Source organism: Dictyostelium discoideum, assembly GCF_000004695.1.
Source record: "Dictyostelium discoideum AX4 chromosome 3 chromosome, whole genome shotgun sequence".
NCBI classification, from domain to species: Eukaryota; Evosea; class Eumycetozoa; order Dictyosteliales; family Dictyosteliaceae; genus Dictyostelium; species Dictyostelium discoideum.
In genome coordinates this window covers 5,156,095-5,166,441 of record NC_007089.4, presented here as the reverse complement: position 1 = coordinate 5,166,441, position 10,347 = coordinate 5,156,095, and the positions used below count along the sequence as shown (strand labels likewise).

The window sequence follows — 10,347 nt, the reverse complement described above, 5'->3', positions numbered from 1 at the left end:
TTTTTTTTTTTGATCAGTAGAGATATGATTCTTTTGGCAATCAAAACAAAAAAAGAAAACAAAAAAATAAAAAATAAAAAATGTAAATATCAAAAAAAAAATTAAAAAAAAAAAAAAAAATGAAAATACCAAATACTAAAAAAGGAAATTAAAAAAATTAATTAAAATAAAAAAAAAAAAAATGAAAATACCAAAAAAAAAAAATAAAAAATAATTGTTTACACCCTTAACAAGATTTACAAAATTTGTTTAGTAATTATTAGATTGACCCCCATTTTTATTTATTTTTTTATTAATTTTTTTTTTATTAATTTTTATTTTTTTAATTATTTTTTATTTTTTTTTTTTTGGTATTTTTGGTTTGAAAAAAAAAGTAAATAGTATTTAATAAATCCCATATATATTTAAATCGTTTAAAAATGAGTAAATAAATAGTAATAAAATATTTATATATTATTGATTATGACCATGTCAAATTGAAAGTTTGTGATGATTTTTGTGGGGTATATAATGTTTCCATTGGAGACCTATCATACACAAAACAGAAATCTTCACAAACTTTTATAATTTTTTTTTTATAATTACACAAGTAAGCAATTGTTAATAACAAAAAAAATAATAAATAAGGCTTATTCTTCCCCACAAAAAAAAAAAAAAAAAAAAAAAAAAGATTTTTTCCATTGAATATTTTTTTTTTTTTTAATTGGGTGACTCTTCAAAGAATTTCGCATAGTGCATCATAAGATATTTTCTAAAATAAAAAAAAAAATATTTTAATTTTTTTTTTTTTTTTTTTGTTTTTTGTTTTTTCTCTTTATTTTTTAATTTTTTTTTTTTTTTTTTTTTTTTTTTTTTTTTTTTTTCAAAAATAATAATAAACGTTTTTATGTATAGATAAAAAAAAAAAAAAAATGAAATTATTATTGTTATTAATTTTTTCAATTTTTTTTATAAATATTGTAAAATCTAAAACTAGTGTAACTAGTAATTATACAACCAATTTTATAATTCAAGAAGATTGTTATTCAAAAATAGGTTGTAATATTATAAATCCAAAGTATTGGGATAATCAAGTTGCTTTCAATAATCCACAAATATCAACATTTATAATTAACAATTTAGTGATACCATCTGGTAATACAGCATTGTTGACAGTTTCAAATTCATTAATTGCCAACCAATTACAAGTTACATTCCCAACGAATAAAGTATCAAGTATAAGTTTAGAATTGAATAGTAGTGTCACAGTGAATGGTGATTCCAAATTTACAAATGTTGAAATTACACTTTCAACCAACAGTGGATCAATTATGAGTGGTTCCATTGAATTTATAAACTCAATAGTGAAATTAACCGATGGCTCATCCATATCGACTTCATCAAATTTATTTTCAAATGATTTTGTGGATGTTTCAATCGACGTGAATACACAATTCACTCTATATGATAAATCGTCATTGATGGGCAATAGAATCGTTAGTGATTCGTCGATGTTGGTGCAAGATGAGGCAAGAATTCAAGCTATGAATATCCAATTATCAAATGGTATTGTAACATCGATGAATACATCGATTAAATGTAACCAAATGGATCTTATGGATAATGGTAGCAGTAGATATGGTTCAACCTATTTATTCTATGGTACATTGGACGCATCTACATTGATTACACCAATTTTCAACCCAAGCACCATCACAAAGATTACAATGGGTAATGCTGTCATTGGTGAGATACAGCTTTTCAAGAGCACTTTGTTAAGTACATTCCAAGGATCAGGTACACTCATTTCAATTGGTGATGCCGTAATCGATGGAAATATAACGGTATTACCACAAACCTCAATTAGAATCTCCCCAACAGATCTACCAGTGGTATTCAATGGTGTATTCACAATTATGGAGAATACAAATTCATTCCTATCAAACATCACCTTCCCACCAGGTTCAATTGTTTCACCAATTGCTCAAGGCTCATCACAATACTCAAACATCACCATTGAAGAGGGTGTTGTAGAGATGCAAGATGGGTTCTCTATTTTTGGTTCAATCACTTTAAAACCAGATACAACTCTTTTGACTACCAATCAATTAATATTGGAGAAATGTATCATATCCGAGGGTATCGTCGATGTGCCCACCTCATTGGTTTGTCCAAATGGTAACTATGAACAAGCAGAGGGTGGTAGTTTAGTATTACATGCAAATTCTCGTACCTATATTTTCTTATTAAACAATAATGGTGGTTTAATCAATGTGGTTGGCGAGAATGTATATTTAAGTGCCAATGTTATATCCGATGGTGTTTTCCAAATTCAACCCGATTGCAATTGTGAAGTTCATGGTTATATGGATCTTTTCTATAATTCAACACTCGACATTGGTGGTATTGGTCCAAACACAATCAAACCAGCATTGAGTATCTACAATGCTATCAATTTAAATGGTGCACTCAATTATAACATTAGTACTCCACCAACCGATATGGATTCAATCTATTATCTAATCGATTCAAACATTGCCTTGGATGGTAATTTCTCTGAATTTATTCCAACCGATCCAACCACCATGGATCATTATAATATTCAATTCTCTTTTGTTACCACCACATCCTCTGGAAATGCTCCAGGTAGTTTAGAAATTCATTTCAATTTCGCTGGTAGCCCTCCAAAGAAAACTGATAAAATTTGGATAGCTTTAGGTATCATATTACCATTAATTGTAATTGCTATATTGGCATTTGGTTTCTATAGATATAAAAAATCCCATCAATATAAAGATTATAAACAATTATCTGATGGAACTTCAACAACATCATCATCAAATTTTGATGATGATATTTTTAATAATCATAAAGATAATAATGATTTATAAAATTAAATTAAAAAATAATAATAATAATTATAATAATAATAATAATACAAATTTCAGTTTTTAAAAAATATAAAGTGTAGAAAAAAAATAAATAATAAATAAATTTAAAAAGTATCATTAATTAATAATTTCAAAAGTGTAATTAAATTAACAAAAAAAAACTCCTAGTATTTCATCAAGAAATCCAGTTTTCCAAATTTTTTTTTTTTTTTTTATTTTTTTTTTCGTTTTCTATATTCGTTTTTTTTTTATTTTTATTTTTTTTTAATTTTTTATTTTTTTTTTTTCATTTTTTTTTTTTTTCATTTTTTTATTTTTTTTTCGTTAAAATTTTTTTTTTTTTTTTTTATTTTTTTTTTATTTTTTATAGAATTTTATAAAACCGATTGTTATTATTTGTTTTTCAAATTTCTTATCACAAAATCTAATTTTTATTTACTCATTTATTTTCTTCCATAAAATCAAATAGTAATAATTATTATAATCAAAAAACAAAACAAAAAAAAAAGTTTTAAATATTATTTAAAATAAGAAATTTCAACAATGACAACTGGTATGTGTGAAAATTAATCAATTAAAATTTATTATTTTTTTTTTAAAAATATATTAATAATAATAATAATAATAATAATATTAATTTATTATTTTTTTTTTTATTTATTTATTATTTTATCTTAATTAATTATAGATAAAAAATCAAAATCAAAATCAAGTGAAAAATCAACACAAGAAGTTGAACAAGTTATTAAACCAGAAAAAACCCCAATTTTAGATACTAGTAAATGGCCATTATTATTAAAAAATTATGATCAATTATCAGTTAGAACTGGTCATTATACACCAATTCCAAATGGTCATTCACCATTAAAGAGACCAATCAAAGAGTATGTTAAATATGGTATTATCAATTTGGATAAACCATCAAATCCATCATCACATGAAGTTGTAGCATGGATTCGTACCATTCTTCGTGTAACCAAAACTGGTCACTCTGGTACATTGGATCCAAAGGTTACTGGTTGTTTAATCGTTTGTATTGAACGTGCAACTCGTTTGGTTAAATCACAACAAGGTGCAGGTAAAGAGTACATTGGTATCGTTCGTTTACATGGTGCCATCGAAGGTACCACTGAACTCTCAAAGGCTGTAGACACCTTGACCGGTGCTCTCTTCCAAAGACCACCACAAAAATCTGCCGTCAAAAAGAGATTAAGAGTTCGTACCATTCATAACTCCAAATTATTAGAATTTGACCCAGAACGTAATTTAGGTTTAATTTGGGTCGATTGTGAAGCCGGTACCTATATTCGTACCCTTTGCGTTCACATTGGTCTCTTGATGGGTGTCGGTGGTCATATGCAAGAACTTCGTAGAGTCCGTTCCGGTATCATGTCTGAAAAGAAGGGTCAAGTCACCATGCATGACGTCAAAGACGCTCAATACGAATATGACAATAGCAAAGACGAATCTTACTTACGTCGTGTCATTCAACCATTGGAAGCAATTCTCACCAATTACAAGAGAATCGTCGTTAAAGACTCTGCAATCAATGCCATCTGTTATGGTGCTAAACTCATGATTCCAGGTCTCTTACGTTATGAACAAGACATTGAATCAAACGAAGAAGTCGTTCTTATCACCACCAAAGGTGAAGCCATCGCTATTGGTATCGCTCAAATGACCACCGCTTCAATGGCCACTTGTGATCATGGTGTCGTTGCCACAATCAAAAGAGTTATCATGGATAGAGATGTCTATCCAGTTAGATGGGGTCTTGGTCCAAAAGCAAAGGTCAAGAAGGAAATGATCAAAGATGGTAAATTAGACAAATTTGGTAAACCAAATGAAAAAACTCCATCAGATTGGACCAACACTTACACCTATTACACTGGTCAAGTTGCCACTACCACCACCACCTCCCCAGTCGAATCAATGAATGTTGATACTCCAAAGAAAGCAACTGCCTCTGTCGCCGTTAAAGCTGAAGTTGAATCATCTGAAGATGAAAAACCAGTCCCAAAGAAAGAAAAGAAAGATAAAAAAGAAAAGAAGAAAGACTCATCCGATGACGAATCTGAAGAAGAGAAATCCTCAAAGAAAGACAAAAAAGAAAAGAAAGAAAAGAAAGAAAAGAAAGAAAAGAAATCCTCAAAAGATGACTCTGATGATGAATCATCCAAAAAAGAAAAGAAAGACAAAAAGAGAAAGAAATCTTCCGATAAAGATTCAGACAGCGAAAAAGAATCTTCTGATAAAAAAGATAAAAAAGATAAAAAAGAAAAAAAGAAATCAAAGAATTAAATTGATTTCTTTTTAAAAAAATAATCTTTTTTTTTCTATTTTTAGAATAAAAAAAAAAAAAAAATTTAAAAAAAAAAAAATAAAAAATAAAAAATAAAAAAAAAAGATACTAATTAATAAAAATAAACTTTATAAATTTGTGGGTAAATAAATTCATATATTTTTTTCTATTTTTTTTTTACTTTTCCAAAAAAAAAAATTTCAGAAAATCAAAAAAAAAAAAAAAAAAAAAAAAAAAAAATAATAATAATTAAAAAATAAAAATAAAAAAAATCTGATTTTGAATTGTTTTCGGAAAGAAAAAAAAACTATACTACAATTGTGTGATTATTGGAAATAATTTTTAAAAAATTGGTGGTTCTTTGATTTGATCAATGTAAATTTATTTTTAATCAAAAAAAAAAAAAAAATAAATAAAAAAAAAAAAAATGAAAATAAAAAAAATGAAAAAAAAATTAAAAATAGAAATCATTTAGATATTTTTGCCACTTTGGCTGATCATACCGGTTTTTTCCCACCGTAACTCTTCAGAAATCAGTTTTTTTAACCAGTTTGTTTGTTCGAGCTTCTTAATATTTTTATTTAAATTCTTTTTTTTTCTAATTTTATTTTTATTTTTTTTTTTATTTTATTTTTTTTTTTTTTCTTTTTTTTTTTTTTTTTATATTTTTTTATTATTTTTTTTAGATCACCCTATATCCATACCTCCTATCTCTATTTTTTTTTTTTTTTTTTTCTCTCCATTATCACAAAAGTGTTTTTTTTTTTTTGGCTGGAAAAAAAAATGAATAAAAAATTTATTTTTATTTTATTAATTGTATTTATTTGTTTTTTAAATATTTCTCAATCAATTAGAATAAATAATAATAAAAATAATAATATTAATAATAATTATAATAATAATAATAATAACAATATACAAACAAAAGAAAAGAGAGAAAGAAATTTAATTAAATTTAAAGAGATTGAAAAAATAAGAAAATTTTTAGGAAATGTTGAAAGTTTAACAACAATTCCATTGGTTAGTAATGAAAAGATTATATTGGAAAAATTATATTCCGATTGGAATGGTAAAGATTGGGATGATAATACAAATTGGTTAAATGGTGATCCATGTATGAATCAATGGTATGGTATTGAATGTAATTCATTCGATGGTGGAATAACAAATAATGTAATATCAATTAAAATGAGTTTAAATAATATAGTTGGTGAAATGTCAACTGAAATTAAAAATTTAGTACATTTGCAAACATTGGATATTTCAAATAACGGCTTTTATGGTGAAATTCCAATTGGAATTTTTCAACAAATGAATAATCTTTCCTATATATCACTAAATGAAAATGAATTCCAAGGTGATTTAGAATGGGCATCGTATTTACCAGATTCAATAGTTACATTATGGATTGCAATGAATCAATTTCAAGGTACTATTCCAACATTTTTTAGTAAATATCCAATTTTAGATTTACTCTTTTTAGAAGAGAATTTATTAATTGGTACAATTCCACCAGAAGTTGGAGATTTAAAAAAAATTAAATTATTAGATTTTGGTTTAAATACAATTACTGTAAGTTTTAATTCTTTTTTTTTTTTTTTTTTTTAAAATGTGATTTTAATTTTTTATTTAAAAATAGGGTACATTACCATCATCAATAGGGAATTTATCATATTTAGAACAATTTTGGTTATATGATAACCAATTGGAAGGTAGCATTCCATTAACAATGGGAAATTTACAAAATTTAAAATTATTTGAAGTAACAAGAAATCAGTTAGGTGGAGATTTAAGTGGTGTTTTTTTAAATAATCCAAATTTAAAAGTAAGTTTTATTTTTATTATAAAAATATAATTTTATTTTAAATTATATTAATATATATATTAATATTATTATTTATTTTGTTTTTTTTTTTAGTCATTAAGATTTTCAGGAAATTCATTTTATGGTGATTTAGATTGGATATGTCAATTGGATGGATTAAGAGATGTTCATTTTGATATTAATAGATTTGAAAGTTTACCAAATTGTTTAGGGAAAGCACCATTACAAATGAATGAATTATTATTAGCAGATAATTTAATTTCTGGTACAATACCATCAAGTATTGGTAATATGATTGGTATTGAATATATTAACTTAGCACGTAATAATTTAACTGGAACAATACCATCATCATTTAATAACTTTTCAAATTTAAATAGAATTGATATTTCTTCAAATAAATTTAATTGTTCATTATCCGAAATTTTAGATCCAATTAAACATCAAACTCATGTAAGTAAAATAAAAAAATTATTATTATTATTATTGTTTTTTTTTTTAATATTAATATTAATAATAATAATAATTTAATTAAAAATTTTTAGTTAACAATTATATCAGCGCAATATAATGAAATTCATGGTGAATTTTTTGAAAATATGGTTTGGGATGGTGTACAACAAATTGAATTATTAACAAAAATTTTTATTATTAATCTTTCACATAATAAATTAAGTGGACCAATTCCAGAATATTTATCTTGGATGCCAAATTTAAATGATTTAGATTTATCATATAATAATTTATCAGGAACAGTGCCAAATCAGTTAAGTTTTTTATCGTATGTTTTTTTTATTATTTATTTAAAATTTATTTAATAATTTTATAAATTTTATTAATTTTTTTTTTTTTTTTTTTTTTCTTTTTTTTTAAATAATAGAACAATGTATTTAGAAAATAATCCATTTTTAGGAAGTAGTGATGGTAGTTTACCATTATTTATGGAACCAAGTGTTATTTTTATTCATAAAGATACTGAATCATATGCATGTCCATCAATTATTGGTAAAGGATTTGATATTAGAATTTCATTAGATTCAACTTATTATAATAATAGTTTTTGTCTTTGTGATTATAATTATCGTGGTGTAAATGGGTCATGTAAAATATGTCCACAAGATTCATATTGTCCAGGTGGTGGCAATGATATTCTAATTCCAAGCGGATATTACCCAATGCCATCAAATGAAAATCCAGAATATTTATTGAAATGTATAATTAGTAATTTTGGGTATACATCATGTAATCCAGATTCATCATATAATTATACATGCCAAGATGGTTATCAAGGTAGATTATGTTCAAAATGTGTCGATGGTTATTTCCATAAGGGAACAGAATGTTCAGTTTGTCCAACCGGTCCACAATCGATTGTAATTTTCATAGTGGTTGTAGTTGTTTTCATTGCATTGTTTTTATTCTTTGTAATGACAGATCCAAAAAGATCATTACCATCATCTACACGTAAAACCGTTATGTATTATTACCAAGTTTTCAATTTACTACTTTCAAAATTATCTCCATGGCCATCATTTTTCTCAATTTTTTACAGTGGTTCAAGTTGGTTAAATTTTTCATTTGGTTTCCTTTGTATAAATAATTTATCACGTTGGCCAAATTTATTCATTGTCATGATTTGTTTACCATTTGCATTTTTGGTGATTTCAATTGTTTTCATTGCATCAATGCAATTATTCCATTATGTAAAGAGTAGTTTAAATGGTGTAGATTACATTTTCAATAAGAAATTAATTTATTCAGGTGTCCGTGTTAATCTTTTAGCATTGAATTTCTTATATTTACCATTGTGTATTTATATCTTTCAAAATTATCCATGTACAAAAGACCAAGTCACAGGTGAATCGTTTATGTCATTTTTCCCATGGCAAGAATGTGGTGATAATTCAACACATAATCGTATAATGAGATTAACAATTGCATTCACAATTATCTATGTTATTGGTATACCATTATTATTTGCGATATTACTATTCTACAATAGAAAGAGATTAGATAATCCAATGATTTTAACAATGATTGGTTCAATTTATATAGATTATCGTAAATCAGTTTATTGGTATGAATTGGTTGCTTTGGGTAGAAGATTTTTCATGGCAGTTTCATTGGCTTTAATCGATCCAAAATCATCATTCAGTATATTCGTTGTGTTACTCGTAATTGGTTCATCAATTATTAGTCAAATCATATTTAAACCATACGTTTATAGAATTAGTAATTATTCTGAAACTATTGGTAATTCAGTTTTACTTTTTAGTTATGTTTGTATTTTAATTTTATCATCATTGGCAACTACAAAACTTTATGATTCACAAGGTATTGAAATCATTTTATCAGTGGTTGTTGTGGTTTATACTGTTTTATTATTATTATTATTCTTATTCTCTTTGAAATACTTTTTACCAAAAAAATGGCAAACAGTTATCGATTATCATATCATCAAATTCATAACATGGGTTAGAATCACTTCAAATAATTTAATTTCTGATATTAAAGATATTAATTCAATTGATGGCGATGATAGTTTTGAAACAACAAAAGAACCAATTTTTGAAAGAACTGTCAGTAATAATTTAAATGTTTTAGGTAGTTTTGAATTAAAAAGAAGAAATTCTCAAATAAATTCAAATTGTAATAATAATAATAATAATAATAATAATAATAATAATAATAATAATAATAATAATAATAATAATAATAATAATATTAATAATAATATAATTTCAGCAAAACAATTAGACTGTAATAATAATAATAATAATTATAACGGTGAAAAAATAACACCTGGTGATGGTCAAGATTGTTTAATTAGTTTATCGATTGATAATAGTGGAACAAATTTTAATCATAATAATGATAATAATAATAATGATGATAATAATGATAATAATATTAATAATAACGAAGAGTTTAATAAAAATAATTAAAAAATTTATATTTGTATTTAAAAAAAAAGATAGAGGGAAAAAAAAAAAAACTGATCCACAAGATTATGATATTTTTTGAAAATCATTTATTTTTATTTTTATTTTTATTTATTTTTGTTTTTCTAACCACTACACCCTACTTTCACACAAAAATGAAACAACCCAATATCAAAAAAAAAAAAAAAAAAAAAATAAAAAAAAAATAAAAATAAAATTTAAATAATAAAAATATATATTATTTTTAATTTTTATTTATTTTTATTTATTTTATAATTTTATTTTTAATTAAATATATTGATACTATAAATTAAAGTAAAAAAAAAAAAAATAAAAAAAGAAAAAACTAAACTTTTTTTTTTTTTTTTTTTTTTAAAATTATTATATTTTATGTAATAATACAAAAAA

General features: G+C 24.1%; 3 protein-coding genes across 3 annotated transcripts; all 3 read left to right on the top strand.

Annotated features, from left to right (window-relative positions):
- Window positions 1-911: 911 nt before the first annotated feature.
- On the top strand, window positions 912-2,870 carry DDB_G0281935 (hypothetical protein; the record flags this gene model as incomplete). Its single annotated transcript, XM_635417.1, has 1 exon — window positions 912-2,870. The coding sequence occupies one exon, from the start codon at window positions 912-914 to the stop codon at window positions 2,868-2,870; it is 1,959 nt and encodes a 652-aa protein (XP_640509.1).
- Window positions 2,871-3,413: 543 nt separating this feature from the next.
- nola4 (pseudouridine synthase family protein) lies at window positions 3,414-5,171 on the top strand (the record flags this gene model as incomplete). Its single annotated transcript, XM_635416.1, has 2 exons — window positions 3,414-3,423; window positions 3,559-5,171. 2 exons carry the CDS (start codon window positions 3,414-3,416, stop codon window positions 5,169-5,171), a joined length of 1,623 nt encoding a protein of 540 aa, XP_640508.1.
- A 784-nt stretch (window positions 5,172-5,955) lies between these two features.
- On the top strand, window positions 5,956-9,942 carry DDB_G0281931 (leucine-rich repeat-containing protein; the record flags this gene model as incomplete). The annotated part of the gene is made up of 5 exons (XM_635415.1): window positions 5,956-6,744; window positions 6,812-6,997; window positions 7,091-7,450; window positions 7,543-7,778; window positions 7,878-9,942. The coding sequence occupies 5 exons, from the start codon at window positions 5,956-5,958 to the stop codon at window positions 9,940-9,942; spliced, it is 3,636 nt and encodes a 1,211-aa protein (XP_640507.1).
- Between the last annotated feature and the right edge of the window lie 405 nt (window positions 9,943-10,347).